Source organism: Pundamilia nyererei, unplaced genomic scaffold (assembly GCF_000239375.1).
Source record: "Pundamilia nyererei isolate P.nyererei 1_Seehausen unplaced genomic scaffold, PunNye1.0 scaffold00081, whole genome shotgun sequence".
NCBI classification, from domain to species: Eukaryota; Metazoa; Chordata; class Actinopteri; order Cichliformes; family Cichlidae; genus Pundamilia; species Pundamilia nyererei.
Window position 1 is genome coordinate 1,735,331 of NW_005187482.1, and position 21,706 is coordinate 1,757,036.

The window sequence follows — 21,706 nt, forward strand, 5'->3', positions numbered from 1 at the left end:
ACCACAGGAACACAAAGGTGCTAGAGTTGCTCACCTTAATTTTTTAAGACATGCATTCCTTTTCCTTTTAACCCAACGACATCTGAATGTGTGAATGTGCAACCCGCTCAGACCTAACAACATGCAGTAATGATCACTTTCAACATGGCACAAGTGAGAAAGTCACTCAGAGTCACTGAGGGGAAATTACAGTTGTGCACTTGTCTCTCCGACATGCTGAGTTGTCAGCTTAGCTAACAATAACTTTTTAAACAGGGGAAAAACCTGCCATGTGACACACTCACTTTAAGCCTCCGACTAATCTGACAACATGCTCAAAGTTTTCCTCTTTGTGTTCAAAAAGGCTTTTGAACTAAAAAAAAAAAATTCAGAGACAGCAAAACAGACAGTTTAAAGTTTTTGTTGGAGGTACATACAGACCTCTCCAAAACCTCCTCTCATGCTCATGTCAAATTTTGAAGCATAAAATCTTCACCACTGCTCACCAGTGCTGGCAATAATCCCAGTTAACACTAATAGGAGCTGCTTCAGGAAGCTTTTTGTTGCGCATTTATTACAATTCTGCAGCATCAGATGACAGAAACCTCTCATTATCTTCTCCAGAGTGAAAGGGCTGCACACATTTGCATGCAACGCAGAAAAACATTATTAATTACCAAAAATTAATTATCCCCGACTTGCTGACAATGTCTAACAGCAAATGACACCAAGATCTTTACTTCACAAAGATGATCTCTAACCTTTTTTATTTTGCCAAGACAGTTATGGATGTATCCCTATAACCTCTCTAATTATTAAGGCAGCTCCAAAAAACAGCTGCAGTTAAGAAAACTCTGACCTCGTGCATTATGCATCACTTGGTGTACTTTCCATCAGTGTGTTCTGAGTACGTCTGAATGAAGCCGTGAGGAGCAATCATGCAAAACGGGTCCATGTCTGAATGACAGATCGCAGTCACAGACCGATAAAGCCAGCGGTGGTGACTTAACACACACACGCTTCTCATTCTTTTGTTCACTGGTGGATTCAAGTCTCTTTTTCCACAAGTAGATGGCGCTGCAGAGCACATACACGTTGTTTTACACAGCTCTAAAAATTGATCCGCTTGTCAAAAAAAAAGTGAAACAAGAAAAGCAGCGAGCTGGGAAAAAGATTTGAAAGTCCAAACGTGGATATAAAAAGGTTGTGTGTGAACACTGGAGCATACCGTGCTGCTTAGAAAAGACTTTCTTCTGCCTCTGGAGTCTTCGGCCTCTCTCTATGACTGGATTGAAGAAGGTCACCTGAAACATGCACAGTTACACGTTACAACTCTAGTCTGCGCCTGAGGTAAAAAAACACAGCGACTGTGTTTTTTAGGTACTTTTGTGTTTTAGTGTTTGCAGGCAAATATGAATGATGAGGAGGTTCTGATGAGACTAAAAGGGAGCTGTAATGTTCACACATGTGTCTGCCCAGTACCTCAGCCAGCAGCAGCCCCTGTGGCTCCAGTTCCAGCTGGACTTGGTGTCTTTGGTTGTCCAGGAAATCCTCCAGCTTCAGGTACTTCAGAGCACACAGGGAGCGATAATCTCTCCAGTACACAGCGATCTCCATCTCCCTGGACTAATCACAAAACACGAACATTCGATTGCTTCGATACATTAAAAAAAAACAAGTCCGCAGTTCTGCTTCAGGGAAACCGTGAGAAACAGGATCTAAGCTCATGCTTGGTTATCGCTATAGGAACGACATTTGCAGCTCAGTGACAGTGTAAACATTTAACAGGCAGTTTCTTCATCGTGGTTGTGCACTGCGAATTTGCTCCCAGATTCAGGCTGTCAATGCAGAACAACACAATCTTCTTCACTATCTTCCTAACGCCCCGCTGCTCGCCAGATTTGCCTTTCTGTGACTTGGACAACTCCCTTCTCCCCACCAGAATGTAAATCTGGTTGAATGATCATAATTTTGACACACTGGAGGAGATCCAGTGGGCGTCACAGAGGCACAAGGACGAAGAGGGCAAGACTTCCAGGGAGAGATTTATATATAGCAGCTGTGCTGGAAATCTTCCAGTAGTGCGCTAGAACAGCGGCCCCCAACCTTTTTTGCGCCACGGACCAGTTTATGCCCGACAATATTTTCACGGACCGGCCTTTAAGGTGTCGCGGATAAATACAACAAAATAAAACTAGTACCGGTACCGAAAAAAAGAAGATTTATTTATAACACACGTGAAAAGACCCAGGAAAACAGAGTGAACGATAAAAACGATAAAAACGATAACAAAATAACGCTGAAAACCGATAAAAACCCTGAACACCATACATTTCACACCTGAGCCTCAACTGTTGCGGCCCGGTACCAAACGACTCACGGACCGGTACCGGTCCGAGGCCCGGGGGTTGGGGACCGCTGCGCTAGAAGATGATACTGAAGGGGAAATGTGTGAATTCAAACCAAGTAAGGAATTGGAAACAAATCCAAGTGAAAAGAAACAAAACAAAATCTCTGCTCTACTTTAAAATGAAGGTATTTTTCTGGGTAACAACCCATCAAATGCACTATAACTAATGTAAAAGCCCATGAAAAGCACTGCTTGACAGCTTAGGCCAGAACCACAGTATTTCTGTGACAGTGTAACAGATTGAGAGTGTGCTTTGTCGTACTCTTTCCAGCTCTAAAGTGAAGGTCTGGTCCCAGGCCTGCTCTCCAACTGTTCTCCAAGCTGTCTGACCCACCACTGTGTTCTCCAGCTTCAGCACGGCACTCACTTCCGCTGTTAAAGATACACAAACACTAAGTAAAAATCTCGACTGCCAACCGGGGGCTGCATTTTATTAAATTATAAGCCTCAAGTGTCAATTTGTTTTAGTTACTACAGTCATCTAGAGCTTAATTCAATGGGAAAAAAAGACCAGGAACACTTACACGAGAGGTCCTCGTTCTTACTGGGGATCTTGAGGCTCATGCTGCTGGTGCTCCGGCTGTAGAGGCCGCTCAGTTTGAATGAGGAGCGTCCATCTGGTGTGGAGTAAGAAGGCAGAACGACAGGGGTCCCTCTATTTCTCCCTGGGACGACCTCCAGAAGTCCCACACAGCCCAGAAGACGAACCTGAAGACTGCCTGGAAAGAAAAGGCAAAGAGGAATTAACCTTACGTTTTTGAATAATAAACTCTGACTGAATATGCTGAAAGCTGTTTTATTCTCCTATTTATTCCGTCTACCTGTAAGGGGTGATGGTTTGATCAGGGTGCTGTACTGGTTATGGACATATGGGGTGCTGTGACGGGAGCTGAAAGCTGAGGAGGAGGCCAGCACTAGCTCCTCTTTGATGAGGCAGGCTTTGGGATGATCCTCAGGCAGCTCCAGCAGTCTTTGTTCCAGAGAGCATCGGAGCAGGTCCAGACGCTGGGACGAGCCGCTCAAACCACACTGAGCCTGCGGAGCGCAGAAAGAATACAAAGCTGTGAGACTGGAGACAGATTTCAGATTCTTTTTAACATACTGTCCTGTGCTAACGTCTTTCTTGTAAATGGTGAAAGTCTTGTCCTTAAAAAACCGGAAAAATCCAGCAAAGACCTGAACCAGGACCTGAGAGATTAACAGGTCTGTGGGTCAAACGGGCTTTCGGCTGAACCGTCAACTGTTCACTGAAGCCTCATAAGAAATGGTTTCACTGGATGCTTCAATAAACTGCTGCATCCATTTCCTATTTTTCTTGCAAAATGAGGAGGCTAAACTGACATTATTTAGCAATGCTTAAAGGAAAAAAAAGTCAGAATTAGAAAATGTAACCAAATCTCTTTGAAATGACTACTCTGGATTATGTGGATGTGTCTGCACCAATAAAAGTACAGGTTTTTGCTTCTGCCTTTTCCAAAGAAACACTGACACTTTAAGGATTGGCTCAGTATTTAGGAACAAATGTTATGACTCTTTCACTTTCTTTCAAAGAGATACGTGACTGATATCACCACAAAGGTACAGCTAGTAATTGGTTAGCATTGTTGGACTAACATCTGAGACTGGTAATTGTGAGAAGCAGCTAGCTGGATCTGTTTAACGGTAACAACATACAGCACAGAACTCAGCATTTTCTATTCCATCTACCCAAAGGAGAGACGCAAATGCAACTTTTTAGGGTTTAAAACAGATGATACTGCCAGGACTGTAGATCTCTGACCCAGATAAAGTTCAACCATCTCCTCTCTGACCTCAGCAATGGCCTTCTTGTCTTGGACCTTTCCCGCACCCAGCAGTCGCATCATGTTCTTGGCTCCCTCAGCCATGGCGTGCTCCACACGGTAGTGATGCCACAGCTCCTCCACACGCAGCTCCGCCCCACACAGGTCCGGCTTACCTGGGACAAGGTGTGAACAGCACACAACATGAACAAAGGGCAAAAATGACTAAATATGACATAGAAACAGAAAGTGTAACGAGGCTTTTTTCCAACGATGCACTGGACCCTTTGTTTCCATTTGCTCATAAATATAACCTTAAACACTGTGAGAGTTCCACACAAACCAAAATTTGCAGGAGAAATCTAATTAAAGACATAAAACAAACAAAAGATGTTTTACACTTGGTCACCCCAGGCTTAAACCAATGTGGTGGGGTTTTAAAGAACAGGCTGTTGATCCTCATCAAGCTGGAGACGGTTACAGAAGCATATCTCACGAATTTGATCCTCACCAGTCAGATGTAAGAATGTGTGTAAGAGCACTGTAACTCTCCACAATCTGCAAACCGGTCAGCTAGCAATGATTAGCTAATTAGCCAGGAGTGTTAAGGCCTGGGTAGCTTCCAAGAGGATAAAAGACATCTGTCACGTTTATGAGGCCACCATCATCATCACTGAACACGAACAGCGTGCATTGCAGGTCTGCAAGCACAAAGCACTACTCTCATTAAGGAACCATGCTAGCTTGCTTGAATGAAGGCTAAATGATCTTTAGATCATTTGATCTGCAGCTCATTTAGATGAAGGCTGTTTAAACAATGCTGTGTGGATGAATGAGAGCAAAATGGATTTCTCAGCCAGTAAGACAACAATCTCTAAACACACAAGTTGCTCTACTAAAGTTTGCTTAAAGTCCTGACCTTAATCCCACAAAACTACTGTGGAAATATCTGAGGTGAAAGGCTCATGAGATTGCAGATACCCCCCACAGACACGTAACATTTGATAATTTTGTCTCATGTGTCACAGCGGTACAGAAAGTTTTTCCAAGAGAAAAGTTCTGTAGTATCGTAGTACTCATTTGACATTGTGTTTTTGTCTGCCTCATTTAAAGCCTCTTTTATCTCTGGTTGAGGTCGCTGCCGACTTGTGGAGAAACATCTGACTCATTTCTGGCGCCAGTAAACGCTCCACCGTGTCAGCTAGCTTGTCTGACACGCTGGGTACATTGTGCGCAGGTCCTTGTGAGTGAGCGTGTAAAATAAACATTAAAGCTTAAATGCAAAGACTTCCACGGAGCTGAGAGGAACTGGAAAGTTGGGTAATACCCTCAAGAGTGACTGCATTTATGCACCAACAGTCATGTGATCCGCGTTAACATAAAAATGGCAAACTTGGCAGTTTTAAAAAAAGCTGAAGAAGCAACACGCTGGAAGAAAAGTGGCACAGACCAAAACAAAAAACATCTCCCCAATCGAAGTGTGTGTCTTTAAGTCAGCGAGCTTGGTGTCCTATCTAGCGTCGCTGCTGATCTGAGCTTTGTTTTATCCTGCCTGCTTATTCTCTTTCATCTCTCACTCCTTCCTTCCCAGCGCTTCGCTCTGTTATCATCTCTGACTCAGTCCTTTCAGGCTCACTCCCTTCCTGGCTCCCCGCATCTGCCCGGCCTGCTCTCTAACCTCTGTTAAATGAGCCATGGCTTTTAGTTGTTGGGCAACATCAAGGGGATGCAGGAACATCAATAAGACTCTAACCTGAGAGAGTGAGGGGGCTGTAATGGACACTGCGCTTGTGTGTGTGCGCGTATGAGTGTGTGTTTTTGACTGGAAGACTATACGCTGTGAAGTTCTGAACCAAGAATTGATCCGCCCGCATCATAAAATATGCAGTGTTTATAAGCTGAAAGACTGACAGGTGGAGTAAAGGAGGAACTGAAAGATGAGACAAAAGCACAATAGGTACTTTGGTTGTCCTCAGACTGCTCCGTTGCCTGCATGGCCTTTCGGATCTGCATGCGGATGATGTCGATCTTTGTCTTGCTGTCCTGCAGCATCTGCTGAGCTGTCTGGAGAAGCTTCTTGTCCTGAAAAGTGACAAGAGATCATGTCACAGGTTGAACACCGGAAGGTGCAGGTGACAGTAAACATAGTGAGTAAGACTTTTTGCTGGTGGTTGTGCTAGTTCAGTTACCTTGGTACCGCCACTGGAATATATTGGAATCATGTTCTCTGCTCCCTGTTTGACTTTCAGCTCAATGTTCAGCTGCCGCTCCAAAGCAGCTATGCGGCGCTGATTGGTGGACGTCTGGTTGACGGGTCCTGGAGACTTATTTGAATCTGGTAACAGAAAGAGAGTCGGCTTAGGAGGTCAGGTTGCTTCTGATGCAGTCTTTCAAACATCACTTTTGTCAAATGGTCGGACATGAAGCTAAAAACTGTGTGTAGGTTTTCTTTTGGTTGTTTGTTTTTTACTTGTTTTACTCCATAAAAGGCCAACATACAAGACATTTATATGTTTTTACATATTTCCTGCCTAAGGAGGCATCAGGTTTCAGTTACAAGTGAGTAAAGTTTATATATAAAGACACTTTCAGATCGGTATTTTCCATCCATCCATCTTCTTCCGCTTATCCGGGGCCGGGTCGTGGGGACAGCAGCCTAAGCAGACAAGCCCAGACCTTCCTCTCCCGGTCTACTCCTCTAGCTTGTCCTTGGATAACACCAAGGTGTTCCCAGGCCAGCAGAGAGATATAATCCCTCCAGCGTGTCCTGGGTCTCCCCCGGGGCCTCCTCCAGGTGGGACATACACCTCACCCAGGAGGCGCCCAGTAGGCATCCTTGTCAGATGCCCGAACCGCCTTTCCTGGCTCCTTCCAATGTTTTATGAAGCATAAATCTAGTAGCAGGAATCAGCTAAAGCTAACAGACTTTTTTTTAATTCCTGACTTTTTTTTAGGAAAAAAAACCTAAAGCTGAGTAATGCACCTTATAGCTGAAACGGTGCATTACTCAGGCTTATGTTATCATCACATCATAACTACAGTTCTGGAGATCGATTAAGGTGTTGTTCATTTCTTAGTTTAGTTTCACAACTGTTTTATAATCGTTAGGCACCATGTGGAAATATGAGTATGGAAAGGTGCTGATTTGGTAAAACAGGAATGGAACCCCTGGTGCCAAACAATTTACCTGCTAAACATTAGCACTGATACTATGAGCATGTTGGTATGTTAAAGCATTTAACTCAAAGCTCCAGCGTGCCTTATTAACATCTCAGTGTTATCTAAAAGGAGGAAACACAAAAAGGCCTCCAGCAGCACAGGCAACATGTGATGTATGCTCCAAATCAGATACAGTAAAGCACTGTACCTTTGTTTTCTTCATGGCCTTTGACCACAATGTGAGCATCCAGCTCTTGGAGCTGAGCCTGGAGTGACTCAAGCTTCCGCTTGGAGCTGCGGAGCTGTGAGTCCACCTGCTGGGCATTCCTCTTGTCGGTAGTGGCCCTGCGCAGATTCTCTGCACCCTCCTTGATCTTCAGCTCCTTGCGGATCTCTCTGCGGATCTTCTCGCGGTGCTCATCCAGCCGCTGCTGCACACTGGAGTCTGAAAAGTCTGAGTTTTGGTCCAGACCGAGCTGCTGGAGCACTGACAGCCTGTCTGTGTCACTCTGAAAAAGGGAAAAAAAAGGAGATGGTTGTTATTGTTAAAGAGCCTAAAGAGAAGGGAAAGATGATTTCCCACAAGAACATGAAAAAAAGGTTCTATATTTAGGTTGCTGTTTATGAGAAGGATTATTCAGTTTGACCTAAGAAACTGATTTGCAGGGTGACGGAGCAAAGCTGAGGTTATGACAGTAAAAGCTGGAAACAGTCACCCTGCACATATTTGACAAAATGAAGCACTGCAGGATAAAAGGAGAGAAAAACTGTACGTCTGTGAGAGAATCGTCAACATTTGAGACCTGCCAAGCTGACGTGGTGAAGCAGCATCAAAGCAGAGGCAGCACTTAAGTGTGTAAAGAGCTGAGTGCTCACATCAGCTCTCCTGCTGATCAACACTAACCAGATTACAGAAGATTAGAACAGCAACAATGCAAACTAAAATCAATCAGGGTCTCCTTCTGGATGGGTCACTAGTAAGCAAACATAATAGTAAGCATACATGAGATGCAATATTTAGTAGAGGAGAAAACAGAATATCACCAGATGCACAAGAGTTTAATTTGAGCTTATTTCCAGCATCTTTTTTTTTCTTGGTCGGTAATAAAACAGTTTTACATGATTAACAGTTAATAATCATCCTTATTTTTCTTATACTGGACCTTGGTGCAGCCCAGCAGTTAATCCTATGTCGGAAACAAGCTTTTTTCTGCAAGCCAACTTTCTGTGTGTTTCAAACAGAAAGTCTGAACAAAAGGTGGACGGACTGTGTTGATCAGAAGAGAATACAATAAGATGTAAAAGAAAGGAGGACGATCAGGGGTGTCCAACTCCAGGCCTCAAGGGCCGGTGTCCTGCAGGTTTTAGATATCACCCTGGGTCAACACACCTGACTCAAATGATTAGTTCATTACCAGGCCTCTGCAGAACTTCAAGACATGTTGAAGAGGTAGTTTAGCCATTTAAATCAGCTGTGTTGGATCAAGGACACATCTAAAACCTGCAGGACACCGGCACTTGAGGACTGGAGTTGGACCCTCCTGTGTTACACGTTACATTAGCAGCTAATGCTAACAAGCTTGGTTACCAAACTGCATCCATAGATTATGTGTGAGCAATACACAATCAGATACCTGCTAATATTAGCTAGGAATAGTACAAAGTAACAGTTTTACTCACAAAATCAAACTAAAAACTTCTTGAATGGACTGTACAATTAACCACGCAGGAATTTAGACTGACGTTTTGCAGATATGTGATTGCTAGCCATCTGACATTAACTCTTCTGCCATTCTGGATGTTTGACAACCATGACGGCAATGTAGGGTCACGTGATTAAGACCTTGAGACCAGTCAGTAACCATTTGGCAACCAGTCATAAGGGAAAAATGAATATTCCAACAACCAGTTGCTCAGTGTTTGCAGGACCTTGATGGGAAATCCTTTGCTAAAGCCTCAGGAAAACAGATATAGAGAGCAGTCAGTGACCTCCTGACAACCACTGGTAACTAGGGAAAACTGTGTATCTCCAACCAGCTGTGATTGCTTTGATCGGTAGCAGACTGCTGTGGTCACTCACAGTTTGAACACACTAACTTTTCTACAAGCACTTACCAGCTATTCTCCAAGCAGTAGTGAAACTGTGAAAAGTGTGACACAAAACGGAAACGGAAAATGTTTGCTGGCACAGTAAAAGATGCACCTTCCAGTACTGGCTGCACAATTGTTACTTAGAAGACAAATATTCATCATTTCTGGTTTGTGTCACAGTTTCTCAAGTAACTGTGTTTCTCTCAGTTTCTCTCAGCAAGTATTTGCAGTCATGTTGACAACTTCTATCCAAACTGCTGGCAACCATGCCAATCTGATACTGACCAAGGCAATCATAAGGATGCTTTTGGTGGAGGACCCTCTTTGTAATTTCATCTAGTGATAACTAGCAGCCTCAAGGACACATTCGCCAATCAGTTAAGAAATACATATTTTTACCTCAAAATATCATGTCCAGTATGGTAAGCAACTCGTGTGCATGATGTCACGTGAGAAATCTCTACTATTTTTAACATAATTTTGTTAAAGCTGTTCCGAAAGGCAACAACAGCTATGGGTGACACTGAGTTTTAATAAAAAACCCTGCAGACAGACAGGCACACAGCCCTAACCCTAGCTAGCAGCTGAACACATAGCTGTAGTAGATGTTCACAGCACAGAACAACACTCTATGAGGAAGTCAATAAAGCTAAAGCTTAAGTTGTTTAAAACAACTTTTAAACAACCCAGAAATATTAAACAGTTATCATAAACGTTTACCTGGCTGCCACAAATGTTCTCATTAGCTTTTTAACTCTTAGCAAATACCCGGTACCACGTTAGCCACTAAGTTATGATTAACGTAGTGGCTAGTGGCTATGGCTAAAATGAAAAGCTAGCTAAGAGCTAGGCAACAAATATTATCAGGCCTGCACATCTGTAATGTTAACAGACAGCCTTAATTTAACAAGGTGGCTGTAATGTATGAGTTACCAATAATAATAATAATTTGCAGCTAACTGGCTATACAGATTTAAAAGAATTTCTAGCAGGCATTTCTATTTCTTCCACCAAAGTAAACCTATAAAAATGCTTATTTCATTACTGAAGTTGGACATTTTAACATGGGAGCTTAACATGGGCATCGTTCATTTAAAAAACATATACGCTTGACAGAAAATAAGGGAAAGCATAATTAACCTGCTCTTTTAAATTATGTGCATGGATTAATTTAAAAGTTGTTAACAACAGCTGTATCAGTTGTTACAGGCTACACCTTCATCAACGCGGCTCCAAAGAAGAGTTTGACCTCTGCCTTTAAACTGATTTAAGCCGGTTGATTTCGCTCATATTTCGAACTCAGTATGATGATGATGAACAGGCGACTGGAAGTTAACTGGAGACAGCAGGCGAGAGTCATTTGATGGGGAAGAACTTCTATGTGTACCAACAGCTGAGCATGGAAGGTAGACAGAAGGAACCTGTGAATCCGTGGAGCTAAACCTTTATGGCAGTAGATGGGAATGGGCACTGATGCATCCACAGTAGACTTTAAAAATAGGAGAAGTTGGCTGGAAAAAAGTTCAGAGATACTAACTGAACCCTCTTCTGCCAACATGAAGAAAGCGGAAAGTAAGCATTTAAAGGCATACAACAGGAAGTGAAGCGTTTTGTGGTGTGGCTCCGCTCCTGAACGTCAGATAATCTCCAGCAAACTCAAACTACAGGAAACGTCTTTGGCAATTTGGTCAAATTTGTCAATGCAACCATCATGAGATAACCATCATTATCTTACCCTTTATAGATGCAGCCCATAAAACCAAATAAAACCTGATGACACTAAAAATGAAACAAAACATTTTTAAACAGCAAAACCGAGATCAAACTAAGTGAATTCTTTAAAAACTGTTGTAACATCTGAGGGCTCTCAGCTCCACTGTGCTGGAGTTAAAAGACGAGCTGCTCAGGGCCTTTCCCTGCACTGTGCAGCCAGCTATCCAGTTTAGCGGATCTGATTACAGCCGCTTAGGTCTCCGTGTCCATCCAGCCACACACAGGCTACGGCTACAGCACTGTTCTCATTAGGCCATAATCCATCGGCAACACAATGCACGACAACCAAACCACATGGCACAGGCCGAGGGCTTGTGGGATTTTAACTGCAGATTTAATGCAATGTTACGTCACTGCACAGCTCTGAAGCAATCAAACTGAGCGTGTCTCACTTGTTGTTGAAAAAGGTCAACTATGTTATCTTGCTTGGTCTAGAAGAACAACAGACGCACTATTTTTATACACGTATACAGAAGTAGGCATGTACGATGGATGCATACTGCTGTATATTATTAACATCGCTGATGATGTGGCAGACCTGAACAGCATGAGCGCGCCAGCAGCGGCCATTCATGGCAGAAAAGAAAGCGGAGCAACCATGAACTGCAGGAAGGGAGAGTTTGCACTCTGACGTAGTCCTGCTCGACACAATACAACTTAATCCCTGGTGTTTTACAACAAAGAACCTCTGGAGTGAGGTATAAGACAAATCAGGCAGCAGGGTGAAATCACAACAGTGGACAGCAGTCAAAATTCACAAGTGATTCGCTGTGAGACAGTAGATGTTTTTACAGGAAATGAACGAGGAAACTGACAGAAAAGAGAAGGGCCACAGTAACGCAGGGAAAGAAAGCGGCGGTGTTGAGGCCTGCTCCGGCCACAGTGGCCTACCGAAGACTCTGGATCACCCTGCTCGGGGCTATCAATCAACTGATCCCGTGGCAGGTCTTCCAATGCACAGTCCTCACTGGCCATCTTTGGCCTCCCTCCGGCTTTGCTCTTGGGCCACCACACACACACACATACACACACCCAGCACTGACAGCAGCACCAATCAGACAACACAAAGTCCTACTCCTGCCTCCCCCAAATCCAGGATGTCCTTCCCGCCAGGAATCAAAAGCCAGGCTATATCTGGAGCGAGTGAACAAGGTGGAGGAGAGGAAGAAAGAACGGCATAGACCGAGCCCCACCTCGCTGCTTCCTGTTCTGCTCTTTGCCAGATAGAGACTGAGGCGTCATGCACTCTGTACACACACACACATTTAAGTGGTTTTGTAACTGAGAGAGCTCACAGTCACTCTGCTTCCTGCTACCGAGTCCCCATAGCTGAGAGACAGGCTGTTGTGATAGAGTCTACTACCAAAGCAAGTTCTTGTGTATTTTTGGCATATTCGTGAATATGGAACTATGATACACACACAGATTTTATGCATCCAGGTCAGAATTTCTGCATAGATAATAAGACACTGTCAGAAAAAGTGTTGGATTAAGAAAATAAACCTCTAAGTGAGTAGGGATGTGTCAAAGGACAAGCTGATGGATCTGCATTCCCTGGGATAAAGGCTGAAGCAAACAAACTCTTCTCACTTGAACACTAAGCCATGGATATTAAAAACCTGTGCACGGAGATGGACTTTGCCTGCAAGTCTATTTGAAGATGGCACAAAAAATGCTGAGCAGTCACTTCCCATACACGAACAAGCAGTGATCGCACATCAGCAGCACTGACTGATCGTGGCTGTTCCTGAGGGCAATAGATGGTCTCACTGCTGCCTGACTTCTGTACTCTTCCTGCCAGCGAGAGACAAGCAGGTCATGGGTTTATCTGACTCAGATGCTCAGCAGCGCAGTGGCACTGACCTTCCAAGCCCTCACTGTGCGGCAGATAGCCGTCTCTGGCCACCGTGTATCCACCATTGCAACAACATGAGACACAAGAAGGAAACCAACAAGCACACACAGTGTGGCATTTAAAGAGGCACCAAAGCACATCCAGTTCTTCATATTCCCGCATTTTACAGCAAGGGGAAGTGAATAAGATGAAGTTATGCCAACCTATGCAAAGCACAGGCAGTTAGAAATGTTCTGATAACAGATATCCACACTGTGAAACATATCTGTGTGCGGGTAATAAAACATTTCCTTACCGGGCAGCTGTCACTCTCAGTGGCTGGTGTTTTGCGTGGACTGGTAGCTGCGGAGATAACAGCCCCCATGCATCCATGCTGTCTCTCACCTCTACAGATATGGCTGAGATGTCATCATTAATTCGAAGGCAATGAAAGTGAAAACTTCCAAACTGATCTCAAACTATCTTGAAGCCTGTCAACACAAAACTGTGTCTCATTGTGTCTGTGAAATCGCAGGGTGTGCAGCTGCTAAAAGTGTACTGACCACATTATCAGGAACTAAGATCATATCACTTCGCTCTTAAAGTTACAGTCAGTTCATCTGATTTGGATTCAAAATTAAAACATAAAATTACTGTCAGTCAACAGTGCCAACCCTCAGCCTCCAAGGAGATCCACATAATGTACCAGTTTGAAAATCCTTGGTGACTTCCTTCATTGGCTATTGCATTCACAGGATTTTCTTGACCTCTGACCTTAAGGTCAAAGTCACTGAGATTCAAACTTGTCTGAGATTTTTAACAGATACATATAATATGAATTTAAAAATCCTCGGTGGCGTCTTTCACAAGTTATCAAGTTAACAACATTTTCACAAAACTTGACCTCTGAAGACCTCTCGGAGATTTTTCGGAGATTATTATGACGACATATTGATGAAAATCTGTAAGCACTTTCTGTGCTGCTGTTCATTTCTAAGAGCTCTGAAACTTTAAACGGGATATATATTTAAACGTTAATGTTACCATCCCATAGCCTAATAAAGGACATGTGGAAATTGTCTTACTTTGTTTAATAGTTTAATTAATAGTTTAATTATTTATATAGCACATTTAATTACAACAGGAGCATTGACCAAAGTGCTGTACAAGAATACAACATACATAATAAAACAACTTAGAGTATTAAAAGCAAACACCAAATATGAATTAACAAACAACGCTCATGCTGTATTAAAAACCAGTAAATAAAAATGCGTCTTAAGATAAGATTTAAAAAGATTGACAGTAGGAGCCTGTCTGATGTGTAGGGGTAAATTATTCCACAGCTTAGGCGCTACGACTGCAAATGCTCGATCACCTCTATGAACCAGCCTCGACCTTGGTACAGCTAAAAGCAAAAGATCACTTGATCTAAGAGATCTAAGGGGGGTATAAGTCTGCAAGAGGTCAGACAAATACAGATCAAAGTGAAATTTGTTTCAAGTTGCCCATATAAAATCCATTCCCCCAGCAGATAATCTACACTGCACTTAAAACATGCTGTAAACAAGAGAATCAGTGAAAACGTGGCACTTGCAGTTTTAACCAAACAGGTTAACTCATGTTCAGCATCCGTTACCATAGTGATTTCGCCAGATAAAAAGAGAGTGACAGAAAGCTCGGCATAACTTGCTAACCCATTCATCTTGCTTCGTACTACACCCCTCTGAAACCCAAGGTTTTTTTGTTCTATTGTAAAACACAATACAGCACTCCTTCAAAATCTTCTCTCCGTACAATATGTCCAGTCGGGCCGCTATTTTTAGATCGTTCTACAGAAGTCCGGCTCTGTCCCCTTGCACTTGTGCATCTGTGATGCAGACTGGATCTCCACTGTGTAAAAACAGGAAGCTTTCAACTCGATTTTTTTTTAAACTGTTGTTAACTTAGCATTTTAACAACTGTTTATAGCAACTTTTTACAAAAGGAAAAAACACCTCATGACAAATTTTAAGGCTTTTACTGCCTGAGCAGAAGTCTTGCTCCCCTGCCACCATGTACTCACTGTTTAGAGAGTGAAAGAAGGCTGTGAACAGCAGCAGCAACCAGACTGAGAAAAATAACAATTTTATCTTGGTATTCAGCATGACCCTTGATGAGTTTGAATCGATAAACTTGATGACACAAATATCTGTATGAAAGAATAACAGTTTAACTCAGTTTTTCCTTGTTTGGCACCTTGTCCTCCATCAACGATCAACACCTGCTTGTTATCCATAGCCTTTCTGAACAATGACAGTGTGTTCAGAGCAGGGTATTTTTCCGTGACCTGGACCCTGCCTTTCATCCAACTGTCTCTGCTGATCTTCTCATGACTGGCCTGGGGAGTCTTAGCACCCCTGGCAAATTGAAGGGCTGCCAGGGACTGGAGGCCTTAGACAGATGCTCAGACAAAAGTCTGACATCGAAAACATCATCCTGGCTTAATGAGATTAAAACACTGTATAAATTTTACATTCCATCTGTGAATTGATTAGATAAGAAAATACTCCACATAGACTATAATAGGTTGAGATTATGAATCTGAGAGAGGAATTCCATCCATAATTAAAATACTAGTGTTTAGTCCTCCTTGATTTTATTTTAAAGTTAAGTCACTGCTAACCGGCTAGCCCTGGATCTTCTAGTCTTATGTTTTTCCCACCACATCACGGCGGATTTCAATCAATCAGCTGCTCATCCAGCAAGAACAAGGACCACCGGCTAAAGTTGGAATTGTTTCTAGATGAAACAAGCCTATAGGTCAAAGTGTGGAACAAAACAACTCCCAACTGCTATCTTCATCTCTCTCTCTCTCCAACCCCTTCTGTCTTGGCCTGTCTGTATTTTCTTTGCTTTATACCTATTGTAATAATAATAATGTTGCTCCCTCTTTCCTACCTCTCTTAAGCTTACCGTCCATCCATCGTGCACATATCTCTGGTAACAGAGGCTGCCCGGTGATGCCGGTGGGTGACAGAAAGCTATCCCTTTGATTAAGTTTCAACTCATCTTAACTCGCCTGGAGCTAAAAATAGAGATTAGGTCCATTTTGTTGGAAGTGCAGGCAGTCAGGGAATGCTTCATTCTGTGAGCACTCATTTTATTACTCACTCGCTCACAAACACCTGCAATTCACAGGCAACAATTGTAATGAGGAGGCTTGGGAATGGACTTTCTTACCTGAATCAAGTTATGAATAATTTAATAAATGAACCCTAAGCCGCGTTTTGCATGAGGAGGCGTTTTTGTCCCTGAAAGGGGGATTTGTTGGAAGTTGAGGAAAATTCATTTTCTTTCATAAAGGTTAATAGTTAAATGCAAGGTCATGTTGTCAATTTTATTATGTGCAGATGTGGGCCATTTCTAAAGAACGTCTGTAGTGTGATAAACCTCACCTGAGCAGAAGTGGACTAAACAGAGAATTCCAATTAATCCCTGCACTTACAAACACACACACACAAACACACTTCTGCCCAGCAGATAAAACAAGGCAATGGATACCAACAGAAAATACTGAACAAGCTCGACCACAAAGATACATTAACTCTCATTTCCAAGACTCACATCCACAAACACACAGGCCTAATGTACTGTAACTGATTGGTAATGAATAAAACAGCATTGTAAAGGACCATGTCAGTTGGATGTTGAGGGTACTAAGAGGAGGAAGTGTAGTATCATTAATTGTCAATGCATTGCAGATTGCAGACAACTGAATTATGTTTTCTTACCCATCACAATTTAACCCTTTAAGACCTACCATAGAACCAAATCCGCCAGAGCTTATATTATATTTTTACATGCTGTAGTGCCATTTTTGGGAGCAAGTTGCTATACATCAATACAACCATGATAGTCCAAATTTTAATAATATGTATGCATTAAGTGCATAGTAATTACATAAATTGCAAAAAAAAGTGCAATAAACTACAAAAAAATTTGAAAATCGTTTTTGTTTTTTTAACATATATTTCTAGTTAGAGAAATTTAAGAGGCTTATCCCTTAAAACTGTAAATACAAAAAAGTTGCACAAAATAGTTTCCAACCACAGCAAATTTATTTTGAGTATCTTCATAGTTTTATTTTTGAAATACACCAATTTTTATATACTGCAGAAAAAACAAAAAACAATCCTATAATGCAAATCTGCAAAGAAAACAGCATGTGCATCAAAATAAACTATTTCCAGCAGTGCAATTTGACTTCTAAGCATCCCAGAAATGACACAGAAAGTCATAAAGTCAAACATAATTTTTAAAAAAACACCAGTATAGGCTTATAAGGCCTTGATGGTAAAAAACTACATTTCTGCGAAAATGACGTCACTTCCGGTTTCGGGCAGGTCATGGCGGACACGTGATAGTTCACGCTGACCTCTATTCCAACATAGGAAGTGTTATGAACAGCTGATCGGATCGGCAAAGCGTGTTTCTGGAATATTATTTTTTTGTTGCTGCAAGAGCTTTTTATGCAATTTTTGCAAAGCTATATGTGGAAGGAAACCGTGACCTAGGACAAGCTGATGGCATAAGATGTAAGTACAACTCCTCCGGTTTCATATGCAAAAACAATAATTGCGCTTTAGTAATTAGTTTAGTAATTAGTCCATACAAGTAGATGAGTCAGTGAAGCTCACTTCTGACCGATGAAAGTGATATTGAGATGAGTTGAGGATATCCTGAACATTTCTATTAACATTTCTATTAATGCTGTCTTTGCCTCTGTTAGCCACTGTTAGATTCTGTTAGCCACTGTTAGATTCTTCTGTTAGCTGCTGTCAGTGAAACTTTCTTTGAAAATTGTTGGACATGGACATTTAGTGAATAAACCTGTCATATGATGTGAGAATGTAATCAAATTCTTTATCAGAGGGAAAGTTTGATTTTCAGGATACTCGACCCATTGAGGGGCATAATGTTAGCTTAGAACCAGCTGTAGCTGTATTAACTAGCTTGTTATCAACTGTCTGGAGAATGGATGGTTAGGTTTTTTCTTCATCACCATCAGTTTTAAACTCTGCAATTGTGTTTGACTTACACAGCAATATGAGCATTTTTGTTGGCATTTATGACTCAATACAGCCCCAGTTTCAAAAAAGTTGGTCCACATGTAACCTATGTTTAAACAGTAAATAATATGATGATTCTCTAAAACTAATTGGCCTCTATTGTGTAGACGCTATATAAGCTCCTAGGTCATTTAGTAGGTGTCAATCTCTTCATCTTCTAGGAGGAAAATGAAAAAAAGTTCCTTTTACGTTTAACAGAGAGCATGCATAGTAATAGCTGGCTTTGCAGAGTATAACACATGGAGTTTTACCATGCAAGAAGGCTGCCAAGGAAATTGGGAAACATACAGTCATGCTCAATTTTAAATATCAAATATTCTTCATTTAATCTGTTTTTCGGAAATGCACGAACCTTATCGCAGTGAAATACTAAATCACTGCAGTTCCGTTTTAAGACCAGGAAAACATACACCAAACAAATCACAAAATTATTTCAGCCAAATTCCCAGCTGTTATAAAATCTGTATTGGGATTTAAACTCTTGCCCTCTATGAATGAGTTAACTGCTTACAGAATGTACCTTGGACTGTGTCTGTGTGCTGCCTGTTAATCCCTAAAATCCCTTATATTCCAGGGAAATTCTCTAGCCAAATCTCCTTTTTACAAAGTGTAACACTGCCGTACGTATATGTGCTGTACTGTACTGAATTCACGTTTATGAGGGGAGAAGATTCGCCACGTCTGAGCAGACAGGAGACAAAATGTGCTCCGGTTTAGGTCACAAAAAAAGTGTCTCGTGTCCGAGTGCACATCTGCCTGCATGGCCGTGAGTTTGTGAATGTGCAGCAATGTCCGCTTCACAGCCGGGGAGGAGCTGATCGACATGCACGGCATCGTTGTGAAAGAGTCTATCTTCTCAAGAGACTTCAGTAAACACTAATGTGTTTGTGTTCCTAGCTTTGTCCATTGTGAACTCTCCTGCAACAAACAGGCGCTCTGTTCAGGCTCCTCAGGAATAAAACAGCATAAAACCCCGAATGGGGAAAAGCTCCACAGTTCTCATAATTAATATGGCTCTGTCTTGCATGTAACAGAAGCTTAAGGATAAGATAGAAATAAAAATGACACAGTTGAAGGATTGTGACTATTTCCAAAAATACCATTCTTTTAAGTCCATTTTACTCCAACCTTATATTAAATTTTGTGTGCAAGGCAACATCATCTTAAACATTGCTTCTATGTAGTATATTTATATGTCATTAACATGCATGAAATAATACATCCAAAAACAGAAATTTATTGAACTTCTCAGATAAATAATATATGACAAAAGGAGCAGGGCACATTTTTAAAAATACACTATTTACCGCATTTATTTGCATCAATCTTATTTCAGCTCAGTGTGAGTCATTACTGCATACTGCTGTTATTTATGGTCATGCTAGACACGCACTGAGGGAACCTCCTCTCACAAAAACACACTCACTTAAGTTTGAGTGTTTCTGATGATGACATGCTATGTTACGGTAATAACACAATAACACCTTCCTAATAAGTGCTAAACTGAACAGCAGGAGCGTGAGAAAGAGAGGAAAGCATTGTCATTGTCACTGAAGCTTTTCTGCTGCATACTGCAGAAAATCTTTTGGTATAGCCGGCTTAAAAGACCTCCAAACTGCTGACCTTTTGTTAGTTCTCCTGCTAGCTGCTGCTATAATGTGGTGAGATGAAAACAGAATAACCGAGGGAATAGAACAGGTGGTTTCCACCCACTGTTTAACCAATTCGGTCTTTTAAATTTGTATCAGACTGATTGAAATCCCAGATTGGTGCATCCCTACTTGTGGGAAGTTATACATCAAGACCACCCCTTACAGAGTAGAGGGCCAGTGATGACAGATTTGGCGTTAACTAAGTAAGAAAGGACATGAATCAGAGGAGCTCGTATGTAAGCGGGTTGTAAAGTGGCTTGCAAAGCTGTATGCAGGCTGAATCAGCTAAAGCAGCAACCCGTACATGAGATTTGAGGTCATATATGTGACATTCATTGCTCAAGAGTTGTCTACCACATTGACACGGTAAAGCCACTGATTGCTAGGCAGAAATAAGCATTTCCAAACTGGCTTGCAGTGGTTCCTGACGGTTGATCTTGTTGCTAGCACATTTCCACATTTTCTTGTAGTTTTTCATGTTTGTCTGCTCTCTACCTATTAGCTGTGTGGCAGAAAAACGTAAGAAAGTGCAAAGCGAATAGAAAATGGAGACGTTGTAGCCAACGTGTTTAAAAGGCACAATTTTTCCTTTGAAGACAAACAGTCTCCATTTCTGGTTTGTGTTGCACTTTTCGCAGTTTTAAAACAGCTCGGACAGTATTTCAAGACCATCCCTTGCATTCAAACTACAACCGCAGCAAAATACGTTTTTGACTATCGGTTGGGGAATACTCATTTGTCTCACTTGGGTGGTGGTTGCCAGGTGGTTGCAGACCAGTCTCTAGGTCTGTATGACACACACCTAGAGAGTGGTCTGCAACCACCTGGCAACTACTAGTTGTAAAGCAACTTGTTGTTGCTGGCAACCAGTTGGGGAAGGCACTAGGAAAATTATGCCTCTGTTGCTGGAGCTATAGCAATCATTTTCATAGTGCCTTCCCCAACTGGTACAGCTAGTGGTTGCTAGGTAGTTGCAGACCAGTCTCTACGTCTGTATGATTTTGGCCTGCTTCACTTGAGCCTATGCTGCCACTATGATCATCACATGTCCAACATGGCAGACAAGTTAGTGTCACGTGTTTAGTGGTCACATATCTGCAAAACCTTGATAATACACACAGAAGGCTATCGGCTGAGCCATCAGCTTACATGAGATGGTATTATGCAGCTTGCTGGCTGAGCTTGACCCCTGGTGTACACGAACAAACGCTTTGCTTTTGGAGATTTGTAGTTATTTGCTTTTAGGCTAGCCTATTCAGTATGTTTTTTAAAGAGCAGCCCCTGACTGGCTGAGAGGTAAAAAAAAGGTCAGTGGAAATAAATGCAACAGACATAACCCACTTTTCCCTGAATGCACCACTGAGATGCACCTGCATATAAAAAAGGCAGAAAACAAAGTTGTTGACCTACAACAGTCAGCCTGCATAAGGGTGTTACTCAGAGGAGAACCCATGAGGCACTTTGCAGTCAGAACTGCTTTAACTCCATGCCTTTCTCCATATTTAAAACTGATTTCAAGTTGGGTATGGGAACGTATGGTGCATTACACTCAAAAAGACTGAAAATATATGGAATATTAAGAGCTCTCAAAATAGGAGAAAACGCAGGGGAGGTCACAAAGGAGAAAAGGCATGTGATATCAGGTATTGTAGGAAGTGAGGTAATGTGCATAAAGACAGAAGCCTGAAGGGAGAGGAGGAAATAAAAAGCTGATTCGGTCTATAGATTAAAGTCACACAGGTAGATGGTACAGCCCCATTTAGCAGGAAGTAACTTCCTGCAGATTCGATTTTAAGAAATTCAACTTAGTGCTTCTTTGTGGATGCTCCATAACTGAAATCTCACAGGAATCCCGCAGCCTAAAACATGAATGAGCTACAACTGCTGCAGGATTTGCCCCATTACTGTACTGTACT

General features: G+C 42.0%; 1 protein-coding gene across 4 annotated transcripts in view; it reads right to left on the minus strand.

Annotated features, from left to right (window-relative positions):
• pkn1b (protein kinase N1b) overlaps positions 1–21,706 on the minus strand; it is a 41,146-nt gene that overhangs the window by 9,924 nt on the left and 9,516 nt on the right. For 2 of the 4 annotated variants that reach the window (XM_013912133.1, XM_005738054.1), the window contains exons 4-12: positions 7,538–7,838; positions 6,360–6,505; positions 6,132–6,252; positions 4,201–4,346; positions 3,211–3,424; positions 2,914–3,108; positions 2,652–2,761; positions 1,462–1,605; positions 1,208–1,283 (exon numbers count right to left, since the gene is read on the minus strand). In XM_013912133.1, coding sequence (XP_013767587.1) covers positions 1,208–1,283; positions 1,462–1,605; positions 2,652–2,761; positions 2,914–3,108; positions 3,211–3,424; positions 4,201–4,346; positions 6,132–6,252; positions 6,360–6,505; positions 7,538–7,838 — 1,453 coding nt within the window. Of the gene's footprint in view, positions 1–1,207; positions 1,284–1,461; positions 1,606–2,651; positions 2,762–2,913; positions 3,109–3,210; positions 3,425–4,200; positions 4,347–6,131; positions 6,253–6,359; positions 6,506–7,537; positions 7,839–12,084; positions 12,435–13,343; positions 13,569–21,706 lie in introns of those variants that run through there. The other 2 variants (XM_005738053.1, XM_005738052.2) reach the window with 2 other exon arrangements.